This window comes from Hippopotamus amphibius, chromosome 1, assembly GCF_030028045.1.
Source record: "Hippopotamus amphibius kiboko isolate mHipAmp2 chromosome 1, mHipAmp2.hap2, whole genome shotgun sequence".
Lineage (NCBI taxonomy): Eukaryota > Metazoa > Chordata > Mammalia > Artiodactyla > Hippopotamidae > Hippopotamus > Hippopotamus amphibius.
This window is the reverse complement of record NC_080186.1, coordinates 100,393,179-100,411,357: the sequence shown is the minus strand read 5'-3', so window position 1 is coordinate 100,411,357 and position 18,179 is coordinate 100,393,179. Positions and strand designations below refer to the sequence as shown.

The window sequence follows — 18,179 nt, the reverse complement described above, 5'->3', positions numbered from 1 at the left end:
ATACAATCAAACTTCCATACATTTTTTCATTTATGACTTGTAGTCCTTGGTTTTCTTAATACTTTAAAATTTTCCCCTTTCTTTATATTTTAAAATTTTGCTTTAACTTTTCAGACTTAATTTAGAAATTTTTCGTTCACATGTTTACGATGTTTTGTTTTGTGTTTTGGTTGTTTACCTTTGCTGTTGTTGTTGTATGTTGACAATGTGCCTAGTATTGTACAGAACATTCTCTTCTAAAAACAAAACCCCTTAGCCTCAATATTTAAAATCCAATTGTGGAAAATAAGAGCAGTTCAAAGCCATCTATGGAGTACTGTAAGAGTTTAAAGTTCAATTCAGTTTGGCCTTAGAGGTGGCTTAGAGGCATCATAATAGAGGTAGAATGTTCATAAACGTATTTGGTAATCTTTCTTAGCCTCACATTTTCCTTTTCATCTAAATTTATAGTTTGTTCCGTGTTGAGATTTTTGTTTAGCCAGGTTGGTGTTCTACCTTTGATACCTTATTTGGGAATATAAAGACAAGGTTATGAATGTAGACTCTGACCAAGCCTTCCTAAAACTAGCCCGAACTGCTGTTAATTTCTAGAATTAGGGATCATGGGGGAACCAAGGAGGGAGGGTGGGTATGGAAAGAAGATGGGATGAAGTAGTTTCTTCTCTAAGCCTTTTATTCTTTTTTGCAACTGTCCTGCCCTGATACAGCTAAGTGGTTTGAAGAAAGGCTCCGCATCCTTATTATTCTTTACTCCAAGTCCCCAGGTCTGTGGAGCTTTTATGCTGTTCTCATCCTCATGTTCTGCCTGTTCTTGTTGGGCAATACAAATGGAAACTCTTTCTTTTCAGGTGAAACCAGTGGGTACGAAAGTGATGCCGAGTATCTGCCAAAGAGTGAGTGAGTCAGTGGGGCTGCTCCCTTTCACGTGATGATCCTGGCTATAGGTGGAGTGGCACCTACCTTTGTGGTTAAGCATGTTTTTTCTTACCGAAGTTTCACTTTGTCGGTGATGTCTTCATTATAAGGACCTGTTGAGATTTGGGGAACTGAACAGTACACTGTCTGATGTTTGACAGCATTAAAAATCTCCCATGGTGGAGTGAGGCAAACCAATATAGTTCTTAAGATGGAATGTTCTGAGGGGAGCGGCACAGCTGCATGTTCAGACATATGTGCAGTAATTTTCCAGCAGCCGAAGCAGAGTATGTGAATCATTCTCTGAGACAAACACTTAGCATTAAATATCTGATTTTTTCACAGTCACTCAAGTGTAGTTATTTGAGTATCTTAGCTATCTCTGACATTGAGACAGGAAGCACTGATCTGTTTCTTATTTATAGGTATTTATATTCTAGATTATTGTACCATTTACTTTCTGTTAGAATATAGAATATGTCATGCATTTTTGGCTGTATTTGTTCAAGCAGTCATAGTGCTCTATATCCTTCATCTAATGAATTTTCACAGCAAATTATTTAGTTGCTGTTTAACTGAGCCATGGAAAAAGTAGGAGATGTGAATTATCAAGGCTGAGTACAAGGCAGTTCCAGGTCTGATACTCTGATCTTATGATTAATAGCCATGTGCTCCTACCAGTAGCCTAAATTGCTTCAGGTGTTTGATTCTGTAGCCTGACCGAAGGCGAAACTTAAGTCATCATCCAGTTCAGCGTGGATGTGTAAAGGTGACTAATTTAGTGCTGTTGCTACCGAGAAACAGGCCCTAAAATTTTCTTGACTTGAACTGAGCACTTTGGAGTAAGGAAGGTTTACCTAGAGCACTAAGTGTATGGGATAATTTTGGAGAGGCACTCCAAAATTATTTTTTAAGTGTTCTTAATATTTTGATCTACATTTTAACTTCTTTGGGGGCAGAATGCATCATATCTCAAAAGGAAAGCGAAACAATTAAAGGGTGAGTCTTTCAATCAATCTTCAGCTCAGAATGACATATAAGCAAATCTCCGGAATGCTTAGACTATTTCTTCTGCAAGTACTGCATGTCCCCTAGTGGAGGCTCCCCCAAATTATTCAGAATTTAGAGGTAAATGAGAATAAAGGATAAATGCTGTCCACTCTTGGGCGGAATTGCTCATAGTGTTTAAATAGTATGCGTCTATAAATTCTTTCTTTTGAGAAATAGTCTGCTAATGGATATCTTCTTATATTTCTTTTTTTTTCTCTTGCATTTAGCACCATTTATTGATATAAGTATATGTTCATTATTAGTAATATATGCCAAGGAGAGAATGGAAAAGAACAGTTTCTTTAATGTGAGGATGGTTTTTGTTTTAATTTTATCAAACTTGTCTCTATATGTACTTACCTTCTATGGGGCTCAGTTCTTTTATCAAATCTTTTCCCCCACCTGTGATTTCATGGTCCCTACAGTGGCATCTGTTGTCAGGCCGGTGCTTTTACCTGACATTTTCTGTGTGTCCTGGTGTCACGCCATGAAAGATGGGATAGCACAGAGTATGCGTTGAGACATACATAGGTATCGGTTGGGACACAGGACATCCGTCCCACTGCAGGGCCCCCAGGTGCTTGTGAGAATCTGCATTTGTCCTCCAAGTGTGTGGTAGCCCTAACAAACATGTCTGGGTGGCAGACGTTGGTTAGTCAGCATTCATTAGCAATGCCTGAGTGAAGATTAGTCCCGCGTGGGTCATGACCTCTGGGTGCTAGAGGGAAGATAGGGCTACAGAGGAAAACAGGGCTTCATGATCTCATCGCAGGTCGCCACAAGCGCATAGCACAACTGCAGCAGTCTTCGAAGAGGAATCCTCACTACCAGACCTTAGAGCGGGACCTAATTGAATTACAGGAGCAGCAGCTGTTTGAACTTTTTGTGGTGGTGTCTCTACAGAAGAAACCATCAGAAATAAGCTACATTCCCCAGGTCATACAACAGTTCCCTAGCAAGGTAAGTGCACGGAGGCCATGAGACATCCAGGAATGTTCCTGTGTCTCTGTGTGTTTATTCCCTCTCTTTTTGTTTACTTTTGTCTCAACCAGCTTTTACTAACACTGTACTTTTTATAGGATCCAGTGACTCTGATGACATCTTGTGTCAGGCATGAGCTGCAGCCAGGGGGGACTTAAGCTCAGTATTCAAGTTAGGTTTTTATTTTTTGCTGTGCTGTTTACTAAGTGACCTTTAGCAAGTCACAAAGCCTCTGTATTCTCATCCTTAATGAGGGGAATGATGAATGTGGCAGGGTAGGATAGCAGTTCAGAGCACGGACTGTGAGCCAACTATCATTTGCCACTTATTAACTCTGTGACTTGGAGCAGTTAAACTGCTCTGCCTCGTTTTCTTCATTGGTAAAGTGGGGGTCTTTATCATAATAGTGTCTACCCCATGGAGTTGCGATGAGGATTAAACAAGTGAATTATAATTAATATAGGGCGCTTAGAACAGTGTCTAACATATAGTAAGCACTATATAATCTTATCCCCTATTCGTGAGAATTTAATGAGATAATGTATGTAATGTGCTTAATGCAGTTCCTGGCACATAGTAAGTAAGCACTTGATAAATGGTAACTATTAACAGTATTATTTCATTTACTCTACCTTTTTCACAAAATAATTCATTCACTTATTTAATCAATATTGCATAAATACCTACTATTTGCCAAGATTAGGTGCTGGGAAGCTGAAATACATCTTCTTGGTCACTGCCCTCACAGAGCTTACAAAAAAGACCCCAAATGTGGCTCTGAGCTTTGTGGTAGTAAATACAGAGAACATAATTGTGACTTCAGGGCTCACAAACTGATGGCCTCTGAGCACATTGAGCCAATAGACATGTTTTCTGGGTTTGCACAGTAATAAAATAATAAAATTTTTATTGTCAATTTTTTGTTTAAAAGTCAGATTTCACATAAAAATCTGTATTTCTGCTTTTTCCTGAGAAACTAGAAAGACTGACAACACTCAGCCTACATTCCTACATGGCATGAATTGGCTGAAGCTGAGTAAGAAGCAGGACTAACTTCATGGGCATATGACCAGTGCAGTCACCAAGACCCCTCCTTTAGAAAGGCCCATCGCCCTGCTCCACGTTCACTGTTGAAATTCTTAATAATTCTATATTTGAATTTGTGTTTTGTAAGTGAGGAGTGAAATCTGATGGGACAATGGGGCATGTGCCAAGGTTTTTGTTTGTTTTTTTTAAAGTGCTTTATTGGAATATAATTGCTTTACACTGTTGTGCCACTTTCTGCTGTACACCAAAGTGAATCAGCTGTATTTATACATATATCCCCATATCCCCTCCCTCCCGTGACTCCCTCCCACCCTCGCTATCCCACCCCTCTAAGTCATCACCCATCATCAAGTTGATCTCCCTGTGTTATGCAGCAGCTGTCTACTAGCTATCTGTTTTACATTTGGTAGTGTATATATGTCAGTGCTCCTCTCTTACTTCGTCCCAGCTTCCCTTTCACACCCTACCCTGTGTCCTCAAGTCCGTTCTCTACATCTGCATCTTTATTCTTGCCCTGTCACTGGGTTCATCAGTACCATTTTTTTAGATTCCGTGTATATGAGTTAGCATACGGTATTTGTTTTTCTCTTTCTGGCTTACTTCACTCTGTATGACAGACTCTAGGTCCATCCATCTCACTACAAATAACTCAGTTTCATTCCTTATTATGGCTGAGCAATATTCCATTGTATATATGTGCCCCATCTTCTTTATCCATTCATCTGTTGATGGGCATTTAGGTTGCTTCCACGTCCTGGCTATTGTAAATAGTGCTGCAGTGAACATTGTGATACATGTTTCTTTTTGGATTATGGTTTTCTCAGGGTATATGCCCAGGAGTGGGGTTGCTGGGTCATATGGTAGTTCCATTTTTAGTTTTTTAAGGAACCTCCATACTGTTTTCCATAGTGGCTGTACCAACTTACATTCCCACCAACAGTGCATGTGCCAAGGTCTTAAAGCTTTGGCTCGTGTATGGTCTCACCTTCTGCAGCCTCCCCAGGATGGGTTCTCTAGTTGTCCTCACTCCTTCCCCTTGCTTCCCCAGGCTCTTTCTGGCTTCCCCCTTTCCATCCTCACTCAGAGACCGCTGCCACCCTCTGCACAGGTATGGAGAGGGTCAGGATCAGGCAAGCATTAACCCCACAGTATCTTAAGCAACACATGGTACATCCTTCCCTGCCCTGGACATTGCTACTCGTGTTCAGTGGGTGGCATGGTGGGGCAAGCCTTTTCACCATCCCCAATCCAGGTACCAAGCACGTCCCCGTGTGGAGGCTACAACCCATTGAGGGTTGCCTAGCTGCTGTGGGTTGGCGTGGTGGGCCCATAGGAAGGGAGATGCCTTGGCTCAACGTCCCCACCCCTAGTCAGGACACAGAGTTTCAGTCCTGTGGCTGGCCTGAGGGGAAACCCAGCATATGGTGGGCCACTTCTGCACCAGATTTCAGGCCTGGGTCCCTGGGCACCTGTGAGGATCCATACTTGTCCCCAGGATCCTTGTGCCTGATGGAGCATGCCATTAAATAGAAAATCAAAAACCCCATTACAGGTTGAGAAAGAAACCACAGCAGAAAGTAACAAGTTTTATATTTGATTTTGTGTTTATTTTTTCCCTGCTTTTTGAACAAGGTGCTCACAGTTTCATCTTGCACTGAGCTCTGCAGATTATGTAGCTAGCCTTGGTAAGGAGTGATCCCTTTAAATAGGGACAGTTACTTACGCTTCAGTACTAGTTGGACCACTTCTCTCATTTATCTGCTCAGAGACTTTAGGAGTTTGGGTTTAAACCCTGAGTTGCATATTTCATTGAAAAAGCTAGTGAAGCACAGCTGAACTGAAATTTGAGACATTTCCTGTATGGGTTCTCATTTTTTTAGAAAAGACCTCACCAATATCCCTACTATAAATAAAGCAAAGTTTAATTTCTTATGAAATTCCTCAGTGTAGCATTAGAGCACAGTGTCACAGCACTCTTTAGTAACACAGTACCATAAGAGTCTAAAATAATATAATCTAGATAGTCTTGAAGAATCAAATTTCCCATAAAGAGAAACTTAATTTTTTTTCTCTATTTTTGATCAGTCCTACATTTGCAGAGAGAAATCTCGAGGTTGAACCTGTTTTCAGCAGCCTGAATTAATGGGCTCAGAACCAGATGAGGACCAGTTGACTCTGACAGTAATTCAGGCATGTCTCTAAGCAAATTACTTGGCGTTATTGTGCATTAAGTACCTATAAGTCAGGAAAGGAAGGAGCTGCCTGAGCCCCTGTTGATTCTGTTGTGGAAAACCTTGAATAAAGATGATTGTGAATCATTTAACAGTATAAAAATAATAGAATATGACAGCTAAAATGTTGTTAGAATGCTTTTCCATTACTTAAGAGCTTAATATCCAAGTGACCCAGAATGGCTGCATGTTTTGTTTTAGAAATTAAAGGGCAGGTCTTTGCTATTAGTTACGTAAAGGCAATATGGTAATTAGACTTATCTGCTTGTTTTTATACTAATTTTTAAATGTCTTTTGGTTTAATTAAATTTAGGCTGTCCTTTAAAGTGTAATACCAGACTTGCACAAAAGGGTTTTCTATGCTAAAATTTTATAGGAAGTTGCAAACCCATAATTAGGTAGCAAAGATTATATGCTAAGAGAAATGATTATATATGGGGTGGATTCTAAAAATAGTATCTTTTCTAAGTAACATTCATCTGACTATTCAAAATATCTTGGATTATTGAACAGAGACTATCTTGAGCTGACTAGGTTTTTGCTGTCAGTATATTGTAGAATAGATTTTCATTTATTTTATGTCCCGTGATTCATAAAAATATTCTCACTAGCATGTGAATTCTGAATTAAGATTCTATCTCTAGGTAGGAAACTGTTTTCAATCATTTCTCTTACATCAGATTATAGGATCTCCATAAGTACCCTCTCTATGTAAAAACAATTCTTTTTTCCTAAGAAACTCTGTTCTCAGTGCATTTTCAGTGATTACCAGTCTTGGCCTTCCTGGGTTTGGTCTTTTTTTTTTTTTTTGGTGGTTACACAAATTTATACATAAGTTAATATTGCTTAGAATTACACTGATATACCTTCCTGTTTTATTAAAACAGCACAAAACCACTCTGAGACAACTACCTAGGCTTATCAGAGACCTCTTTTCCTGAGACCAGGCTGAGTTTTTTATTTCTATACTCCACTTATATAGAATATTAGCCACTTACAGTGTTGTTTTTTTCAGGGTGATCATGGCTTTAAGCAATCCAAAGACACTGAAGAAAGGCTCAAAGTTATCCCAAAATTTTGTTTTCCTGATTCAAAGGACTGGGTGCCAACCTCAGAACTCAAGAGGTAAATAGACTGTTTTATCTGATTTCTATTTGTTGGAACTGCAAAAGTAGAATCAGAATGTTTGAGAAACAGAGCCAGCAGTGAAGCTATGTGGCAGATCAAGGATGCAGTGGGAGGAAAGGAAGAAACAGAATTAGGACATTTCCTATGTGGGGCTGAAAAAAGAAAAACACAGTGTCAAAGGGAAAACAAGTTTGAGAGTCTCTTCAACTTGCCAATTCTGCAGAAAAAAAGTTCCACTTTACATACAATCAGAAATGCCACCAAGTGGACAGAAAAGGAAAAAAGACTTGAACTTAGGGACTGAGAAGGAGAGATAAAACATAACAATATCTGCATCTTGTATCTCCTTCAAGTTGTTAGAATAAGCCGTAGCCCGGATTGTACGTTCCCCTGTTGAACTTGTACAAAGAGGGGGCTCTAGCTTGGAAGGTGTAGTAAGTACGTTGAGAAGGAAATTATAAGAGATTACTTCCCAGTATCTAGAGGTAATTAGCATTTTCAATTAATAAACCATCATCATCTCATATCCTGCTTGTAAATACATAACTGCTTTGTTCAAAACTGTAATTATTGATCACGTATTTAGGCTGAAAAGCATGATTATGTGAACCATATCACATGCCAGTGACCTGCTGGAAGAGAGCCTCAGCTGTTGCCTAAGTAGCTGTGCCCTACCACCCCACGTTGCCTCTAGACTAAGCTGCTGTCTCTCATAACCAGTTTAGCCTGATCACCACTCTCATCTCTGAGCCATCAATACTGATGCTTTCATGCTGTCAGCTGCACTGCTAATCGCATCGGCAGCTTCTTTCATACTGGTTTGGCTGCTCCATGGTTGGCTTTCCCCCATCCCCAAGAGTTACGTGTGTTTATTTTAGAATCTCTGAAAAATACAGAGGCGTAAATAAAAAGCAGAAATTAGAAATCACTGGCATTCTGGTTACTCAGAGATAATCACTGTAAATGTTTTGAGATGTTCCCTTCTGATGTTTATTCTTAGCCATATATAGACATGTGTATATATTGTTCAGATTTTAATTTCTTTTGATTATTAATGAATTTGTTTCTTGGGCCTCTCTCGACCTTCATTTTGTAAATCATCTATGCATATCTTTTGCCAGTGTTGATAATGAGGAGTTGATGATTTCCCTATTAATTTTATGTATTAAGGATGTAATCTTGCCTATCACTATTCCATATGACCTCTCAGAACTAAATAGAAGAATTTGGAAGGGAAGAATAGCTTATCAGAATCCTTTGTAGTTTACCTGTATCTTTGACTAAACTGGGCATTCAACAAAAGGAAAATAGGCTTGATTAATAGCTGGACTGGATAAATAAGAAAGTAAAAGGAGGCAGTGGCATCAACAGCTCACCCCAAAACTATTCTCTCACTCCAGTACAAAGCAAGATATTCTCAAGGGCTGGATATTCTCCCTCAGAAGGAACGTGACTTGCAATAAATATATCGATGCCTCCTCTTACATCACTGCTGTTGGACTCTAATTTTTAATTGCTTGTTTGAGGAATGTCATAAGCAGTTGTATGGATATCAAACTATTGACTGTTTTTTCAGTGAAACGTTCTCCTTTGTCTTAACTGGTGAAGATGGGAGCCGGTGGTTTGGTTACTGTAAGAAGCTCTTGGTAAGTCCCAGACTTGTCCTACAAGCAGCTTTGGTCAAGGAACAATAGAGTCAGACTAGGAACTTCAGAACACGATCTCTAGATGAGTTTGGGGGCTATTCAGTGATATGTGTATTATAAGGAAGTTGTGTTAACTTTAAACAGTAAGAGCAAGGTGGAGGTTAGCTGCAGAGTGTCCCAGAATAGAAAGGGTATGGATTTATTTTATTTATCTGTTTGTAATAGATGAAGAAAGCACTGATATTGTAGCTGAAGTCAGTCTGGTTGTATTTGAGGAATGGAGTACAGTGAGCCAATCGAGGGAGCTCTGAGTTACTTTCTTGTTGCTTAGATGCCTTCACTAACCGGGAATAAATCATACTATCATTTTTTTTTAGCATTTTCCCATCTTTCAGTGTTCATTGAGAATGAGAGCTTTGGTTCCTTCTCTTTACTAAGGAGTATTGAGAGGTATTTATAGTCCAAGTTAGTAAAGACTTTTGCTGCTTAATTTTTGTTTTGTTGTTGTTTTGTTTTGTTTTTTAGCCAGAAGGCAAAGGAAAGCGACTCCCTGAGGTATACTGCATGGTCAGTCGCCTAGGCTGCTTCAACCTTTTTTCAAAGGTGAGTGGAGAATGGGCCCTATGAAAAGTGGTGTCCTTTCTGAGCTCTTAGTGAGTTTTTGTTTCTGATGACTTCACTAGGCCATGTTAAGTGGCACCAACTTTAACATACTGCTTTTAGAAAGGGTTCCCCATTAGTAGATTAGAACTACAGGTTTGAAGGCTTAAACTTAGGTCTCTAATCCAGATGATGTTGCCCTGTCATCCTCATTTTGGTTTGTTAAACCTCCCAGTGTAAAGCAGAACATTGCCTGAAGTTTATCTTGTCTGATGTCTTTCCGAGACATCAAACTGAAGGGTATTATTGGGTCATCTTCTTTGCCCCTGCCTTAGTGATGTAAAAAGGGGCTCCTCTTCTAAATTAAGTTGATTTATTTTAGTAATAAATAAAGTAAAACTTTCCTTGGAGATTTAAAGATACCTCCAAGAGAAATGATGCCTTTAACGAACTTTTACTGGTTGCAGAAGCTTATCTGTCTTAAAATCTGTTGGTATTATTTTCAAGTTTGTACACCCAGTTTGGCAGTTCTTTTAATCGGATTCTTTTATGTTTTTAAACTGAGTCCCTAATTTAAAAAGGAAAAAAAACCAGCAACAAAAACAAAAACGGACTTTCCTGGTGGCACAGTGGTTAAGAATCCACCTGCCAATACAAGGGACACGGGTTCAATCCCTGGTTCTGGAAGATCCCACATGCTGTGAAACAACTAAGTTCATGCGCCACAACTACTGAGCCTGCCCTCTAGAGCATGCAAGCCACAACTACTGAGCCTGCATGCTGCAACTACTGAAGCCCACATGCCTAGAGCCCATGCTGCACAACAAGAGAAGCCACCACACTGAGAAGCCCACACGCTGCAACGAAGAGTAGCCCTTGCTTACCACAAGTAGAGAAAGCCTGCATGAAGACCCAACACAGCCAAAAACAATGAAATAAAATAAAATAAATCTTTTGTGTGTATGTAGATTCTGGATGAAGTAGAGAAGAGAAGAGAAATGTCTCCAGCTTTGGTTTACCCATTCATGCGAAGTGTCATGGAAGCTCCTTTCCCAGCTCCTGGACGCACCATCACAGTAAAGAGCTACCTCCCTGGGGCTGGAGATGGGGTAAGTTAGTTCATTTTGAAAAGGTTTCATAGCTGCTAAAAAGCAGGCCTTACACTAATAGGCCTTACCTGATAGACACCTCAGGGGATAGTTTTCTCTTTTTCATAAGCTGCCCGGAGTATGTTTTAGTCACAAAAGCACTGGAGAAGCATCTGGTTGATCTGTGAGATAGTTGATCCTAGACCCAGGAACCAGAGGTTTTCTACCATTCATAGATTGAGCCCCTGCATGTCAATTTCAGTGTGATAAAGGAAGATTATACATACTATTGTCTGGTGGGATGAAAGATTTCACCAGAAATTTACGGCACAAAAATAAGGTATTAAGTCTTGGCATTAGTGTAGGAAGCTTAACAGACTCTTTGTAGCAGACCCTCTCTCTTGAATTTAACCTGGAAAAGAATGACAGGATCCATTAGTATTGTCATTAGGGATTGTTTTCCCACCTCAGCTTCCCTGATTCAAATTTTTGCATTTCAGTCCATTGAACTGTGCCGACCACTGGACTCACGATTGGAACACGTTGACTTCGAATGTCTCTTTAAGTGCCTGAGTGTGTGCCATCTCATTCGGGTCTGTGCCTCTCTCCTTTTGGAGCGGAGGGTAATCTTTGTTGCTGACAGCCTAAGGTGAGAAATAAGTAAAGTATGTCACTTCAGACTGGTGTTTTCTTGTTCTTACTGTTTTACAATGTGGGCATGTTAAAAAACACTTAGGTAGGATCTCAATTACCTAATGCTGTAGTGACATGGATAATCCAAAAGCTATTTGCATCTGGCTGTAACAGTGACTGTTGAGGGTTGCAATTAATTTACCTTCAAAATGTGTTTTGTTTAAACTATTGGTAAAACTTGCTATTGCTTTTCTAAGTACACAGTAGTTTTTAGCAATATAAATTGTAGGGAACAGCTGGATTGAGATTAAAGATATTCAGTAAATTAAGTTAAAAATTTAAATAAAATGTTAAAAGTTAATGAGTAATCACAGAATTGTTCATCTGTGATCACTAACTGACATCAGTTTGTAATTGTGTAACATAACTTCTGAAATGCCCTCCATGTGCTGCTCTTTATGTGACACCATTTGCTTTCTCCCCTGGCTAGCACCCTGTCAAAATGTGGCCATGCTGTAGTTGCCGCACTGTACCCATTCACCTGGCAGCATACCTACATCCCAGTCCTGCCAGCATCTATGATCGACATTGTGTGCTCACCTACTCCATTCCTTATTGGAATCCTGTCTTGCTCATTACCACATCTCCAGGACCTACCCATTGAAGAGGTGAGATGGGAGAAATTGTGGAAAAGACCGGAGCACTGACAAATGAAAACAAGTGATCTTTCACAGTGATGGATATGTCATTAATTAATGATAATATGTAATCATTATTGTTAATACATTATGCCATCATATTTTTATATCTGTTTATTAAAGTGAGAAAAATTCTATAGTACACATGAATCTGAAGTTGTATCTTATTTGTAGTATTGAACCATGTGCTAATTCTTATGTTATTCTGAAGAATAGGTCTTTTTTAAAAAATCATATACAGAAACTACTCTGGGTTAATTTAAAAAATTGTTTCAAATATAGCACACATGTAGATAAGTGCCCAAAACAAAATGTACAGCTCAGTTAATTATCACAAAGTGAATGCTTCTGTAACCAACATTGAAATAGAATAGAAACATTACAGCAATGGAAACAGAAGTCCCCATCATGCCATCGTCCTTTTTTTTTTTAAATTATTATTATTTATTTAATTTTTTTTGGCCACGCCGTGCACATGTGTGATCTTAGTTCCCTAACCAGGGATCAAACCCACGCCCCCTGCATTGGAAGCGTGGCGTCTTAACCACTGGACTGCCAGGGAAGTACCCCATCATGCTTTCTTCTAATCACTGTTCCCTTCCCCACCCCTTGCAAAAGGTAACCATTATCTTAACTTTTATGGTGCTCAATTTCTTGTTTTTCTTTATAGTTTAACATCCTAGGCATGTATCCCTAAACAATAAAATTCACTTTTGCCTTGTTTTAAGCTCAATATAAATGGACTCAAAGTATTTTTTTCTTTTTTTCTTTTTTCTCAGTCTGGCTTCTTTTGAGCAACATTATGTCTTTAAGATTTATCCATATTGATGAGTTTAACAGTAGTTTGATCATTCTAATTGTGTATAGTATTCCATTGTGTGAATGTACCACAATTTTCCTATCCCTTCTACACTTGATGGACGTTCGAGTTGTTTCCAGTTTGGGGTTATTATTAATAATGCTGCCATAAATATTCCTGTTCATGACCCTTGGTACATATGTGCATGCAGTTTTATGGGCATATACTTGGAAATGGAATTGCTGGGTCATAGAGTAAACATCTCTTCAATTTTAGTAGGTAAAGTCAAGCTTTTCCAAAGTAGCTGTGCCAAGTGAAACTTCCTCCATCAGTGGATGAGAGTTCCTGTTGCTCCACTTCCTTGTCAGCCTTTGTTGTCATCAGTTTGTGTAATTTAGCCTATTCGATGGGTATGTAGTTATATTCTCATAGTGGCTTAATTAGCATTCCTTGATTATGGTTGAGGGTGAGCATCTTTCTATATGTATATTGGCTACTTGAATGTCATTTTTGTAAAATTCATAGGCTATTCTTCTACTGAATTTTTTACCCTCATTGATTTGTAAGAGGCCTTTTTATACTCTGGATACGAGCCTCCTTTGTGGCTTGCGTTTTCATTCTCCAAAATGGTGTTTTTTTAAAACAGAGATGTTCTTAATTTTAATATGGTCAGAATTATCCATCTTTTTTTTTTTATGGTTAGTGCTTTTGCGTGTGTCTGTGTGAACTGCTTAAGTTTTTCTTTATATTAACTTCATGGAAATAGCCTTCTATATTATCTCTTGGAAGTTTTATGCCTTCAGTTTTTGGTTCTGAAGTCTGGGGCTTGATTTCTTTAATAGGTAATAGGAGGTAGTGGGAGTTCCCTGGCTTTCCAGGTTTTAGGACTCCCCGCTTTCACTGCTGAGGGCCCGGGTTCAATCCTTGGTTGGGGAACTAAGATCCTGCAAGCCACATGCAGTGAGGCCAAAAAAAAAAAAAAAAAAAAAAGGACCAAAAAAAGGAGGTAGGGGTCGTTTCATTTTTTTTATATGGATAGGCAACTATCCCAGTACCACTTATTGCAAAAGCTTTTCTTCCCAATTCACTGATGGGTTAACTTTTTTTTCTCCTTCAGTTTTATTGAGATATGATTGACATATAACATTGTATTTAAGATATACAACATAATGATATGATAGGATATATACGTATATTTCAAAATGATTAACACAGTAAGTTTAGTTAATATCCATCACCTAGCTTAGAAAATTTTTTTCTTGTGATGAGAACTTTTAAGGTTAGCAACTTTCTTATATACAACACAGTATTATTGTTAACTGTAGTCACCATGCTGTACATTACATATCCAGGGCTTATTTGTCTTATAATGGAAATTTGTGCCTTTTGACCCCCTTCACCCATTTCACCCATCCCCACCTCTGGCAACCACCACTCTGAATTTGGTTGTTTTAGATTCCACATGTAAGTGCGATCATATGGTATTTGTCTCTCTCTGCCTGACTGACTTCACTTAGCATCCATGTTGTCACCAGTGGCAGGATTTCCTTCTTTTTATGGCTGAATAATATTACGTTGTATTTATATATACCACAACTTTATCTAGTTATCTGTTGATGGACATTTATGTTGTTTCCATGTCATGGCTGTAAGTAGTGCTGCAGTGAACATGTGGGTGCAGCTATCTCTTCAAAATAGTGATTTTATTTCCTTTAGATACATGCCCAGAGGTGGGATTGCTGAATCATGTGCTACTTCTATTTTTAATTTTTTGAGGAACCTCCTTACTGTTTCCATAGTGGCTGAACCAATATACATTCCCATAAAGAGCACACAGTAGTTACCTTTTCTCCACATTCTTGCCAGTATTTGTTATCTCATGTCTTTCGTTAATAGCCATTCTAACAAGTGATGATATCTCATTGTGGTTTTGATTTGCATTTGCCTGATATGGAGTACCTTTTCATGTGCTTGTTTTCGTGCGTTTTCATGTCTTCTTTGGAATAATGTCTATTCAGTTCCTGTGCCTATTTTTTAATTGGATTGTTTGGGGATTTTTGTTTGTTTGTTTGTTTGTTTTTGCTATTGAGTTGTATGAGTTCTTTATATATTTTGGGTAGTCCAACATATGATTCGCAAATGTTTTCTCCCATTCTGTAGATTTCATTTTTATTTTATTGATGGTTTCCTTTGCTGTGCAGAAGCTTTTTAGTTTGATGTAGTCCCACTTGCTTATTTTTGCTTTTGTTGCCTTTGCTTTTGGTGTCAAATCCAAAAAATAATTGCCCTATGTTTTCTTCTAGGAGTTTTATGATTTCAAGTCTTATGTCTAAGTCATTAATCCATTTTGAGTTGATTTTTCTGTATGGTATAAGATAGGGATCCAATTTTATTTCTTGGCATACAACTATCTAATTTTCCCAACACCATTTATTGAAGAGGTTGTCCTTTCCCTATTGTGTATTCTTGGCTCCTTTGTCAAGTTAATTGACGAGGACTTCCCTGGTGGTCCAGTGGTGAAGACTTCTTGCTCCCAATGCAGAAGGGACCAGGTTCAAACCCTGGTCAGGGAACTAGATCCTGCCTGCTGCAACTAAAGATCCTGTGTGCCACAGCTAAGACCCAGCATGGCCAAGTAAATAAATAGTTTTTTAAAAATTAATTTAAAAAAAAGTTAATCGACTATATGTGGGGTTTATTTAAGGACCGTCTATTCTGTTCCTTTGAGCTATGTGTCTATTTTATGCCAGTACCATACTGTTTTAATTACCATAGCTTTGTAATATAGTTTGAAAGCAGGAAGTGTGATGGCCTCTACTTTTATTCTTCTTTCTCAACATTACTTTGGCTATTTAGAGTCTTTTGTGGTGCCATAGAAATTTTAGGATTGTTTTTTCTATTTCTGTGAAAATCACTATTGGAATTGCACTGACTCTATAGATTGCTTTGGGTAATTTAGACATTTTAATAATATTAATTTTTCTAGTCCATGAGCATGGAATATCTTTCCATTTGTGTATTGTTCAGTTTCTATCATCAGTGTCCTATAGTTTTCAGCATAGATATCTTTTACCTCCTTGTTTAAATTTATTCCTAGGTATTTTATTCCTTTTGATGCAATTGTTGCATCAAAATGGGGTTTTCTTTATTTTTCAGATACTTCATTGTTAGTGTATAGAAACACTTCTGATTTTTGTATTAACCTATTTTTTTAACCTGTTATTATGGAAAATTTTAAACATGTAAAAGTAAACAAAAGAGTAAAATAAATCCAATCACCCTCCTTAAATACTTATAAAGTTTTGGCCAATCATACTTTCACCTTTCTCCCATGATATTTTGAACCATATCCTAACATAATTTCATAATTCTAAATATTACAATATAAATTTCTATAACAAGGTCATTTTTAATGTAATCACAGTACCATTATCACAAAAAATTTAATAACAGTTCCTTAATATCAAAAAAATTCAAGATTCAGATCTCTAATTATTTCATAAATTTTAAATAGTTTAAATTAAGTCCCAAATAAAGTCCATGCATTGCATTTGGTTGGTGTGGTTTTTTCAGTCTCCTAATCTCTAGGTGTGCTGCCATCATTTTTTTTTAACTTGAAATTTTTTTTTACTCATGTTGATGAGTTAACTTTTAATTGGGCTGAAACTTTAAGTTAATGTATAATAATAGCAAATCACTTTATACACCTGAAACTAATATAATATTTAAGTCGATTATACTTCAATTAAAAACAAAACAAAACAAAAAACCTTTGTTTATTTAAAACTATTCCCATTGCATTAAAGAATCAAAACACTCTTCCTGATCTAGAAATACCTAATTTATTTCTCTCTGTATGTCTCTCGTTTAACTTGTCTGGCTCCTTTATTCCATAGGTGCTGATAGTTGATCTCTGTGCAGACAAGTTCTTACAGGAGGTGAGTGACAAAGGAGATGATTACATAATGTTTGGGGATAATTGGCCAGAAAATATGTGAAAGTACTTAGAGAAGGTGACTCAGGCAAGACTTATAGTTCCTACACACACTTGACTTGACACTGTGGCCAATCATACAAGATTGACCTAAAAAATTTGGCTTGGGTTCATTGTTGTCTGTCCCAATTTAAGGAAAGAGGAAACAGATTAAATATTTTCAAAAGAGGTAACCCTCCCTTCAAGTCTTACGGGTTGATGTATAGTCCTCTAATTTAATTAAATTTAAGAAGCATTCAAGGGCAGTCAAGGGAGGGAGGGAATACGGGGATATGTGTATAAAAACAGATGATTGAACTTGGTATACCCCCCCCAAAATAATTAAATTAATTAATAAATTAAAAAAAAAAAAAGAAGCATTCAGCACCGGTTATTTCTAGATATTCTGTTAACCAGTCAGAAACTAAAGATGACTAAGATATTCAGTTTGATCCCTCAGGCCTTATAGTTTAAAGGGGAGAGGGAGCAGACATAGCCATAAAGCTTTAGAAATGGTATATTAGAAATTTACACAAGATAGAGAGTAGGGGCAGAAAGGAAGTGGTCACTTACTCTGGATAGTGAAGTAGAGAGGAGAATTAGTAAAGCGTTAGAGCAACCCTCTGTATGTAACTTGTATATGGGTGAAAAGAATGTTTCCCAAGACTGTCTTTTTTCAAAATCAATCAGTTCATCATATTTGAAGTGCCATTTATTTGGGGATGGTCTTTGTAATATAGCATAAGACTTGGAGATGAGAAATATTTGGTGGGAAAGTGCCAGAAAATTTTATAAGGTATATTATTTATTTTTCTTAAATGTAATTATGATACATACACCATAAGTGTCATGGATTTTGCTCAGTGTAGGGAAGAAAGCTTGAGGTTGACTCTTCAGCCAGAATATATGCAAAGCCACCTGTGGGACTTGGGGGACTTAAATAGGGCACGGTTAAGACTTTCTCAAAGCTCAGGAAAATCCCAATTTCTTCCCTTAAGGTATCTGATGAGGATGAAATTCTGCCACCTAAACTCCAAGCTGCCCTGATGCAGATTTTGGAAGAACGAAATGAAATCTTGGCTCAGGAGCAGAATTTTTTGCAAGGTATGAGACAAGTGGTCTGAGTATTTAAGGTCAAGGCAGTAAATACCAACTGCCTAGCACCCTGCCAAATCATATGCAAAAGTGGTATGAGATTGCCTGTGCCTTCGTAAGCTTGTACTCAGCTTCCTTGCTCAGCCTCAGATGTGCCAAGGCACCCTCTGTTTCAGGACTTTTGCATTTGCTCAGTTCCATGTACAAAATGCTGTTCCCCTAGATACCCACGTGGCTCCTGCTCTTTGTTCTTGCAGTTCCATGCTCAGATGTCACTTTCTTAGTGAGGCCTTTC

The 18,179-nt window shown here is 38.0% G+C and overlaps 1 protein-coding gene and 1 non-coding gene across 4 annotated transcripts in view; both read left to right on the top strand.

Annotated features, from left to right (window-relative positions):
* DENND2C (DENN domain containing 2C) overlaps positions 1-18,179 on the top strand; it is an 86,468-nt gene that overhangs the window by 60,613 nt on the left and 7,676 nt on the right. For all 3 annotated transcript variants that reach the window (XM_057714377.1, XM_057714466.1, XM_057714557.1), the window contains 10 exons: positions 849-893; positions 2,738-2,925; positions 7,240-7,349; positions 8,929-8,998; positions 9,524-9,601; positions 10,567-10,707; positions 11,187-11,335; positions 11,810-11,987; positions 16,713-16,754; positions 17,788-17,893. In XM_057714377.1, coding sequence (XP_057570360.1) covers positions 849-893; positions 2,738-2,925; positions 7,240-7,349; positions 8,929-8,998; positions 9,524-9,601; positions 10,567-10,707; positions 11,187-11,335; positions 11,810-11,987; positions 16,713-16,754; positions 17,788-17,893 — 1,107 coding nt within the window. The remainder of the gene's footprint in view (positions 1-848; positions 894-2,737; positions 2,926-7,239; positions 7,350-8,928; positions 8,999-9,523; positions 9,602-10,566; positions 10,708-11,186; positions 11,336-11,809; positions 11,988-16,712; positions 16,755-17,787; positions 17,894-18,179) is intronic.
* TRNAW-CCA (transfer RNA tryptophan (anticodon CCA)) lies at positions 15,316-15,389 on the top strand. Its single transcript has one exon. It is a non-coding gene; the product is annotated as a tRNA-Trp (tRNA).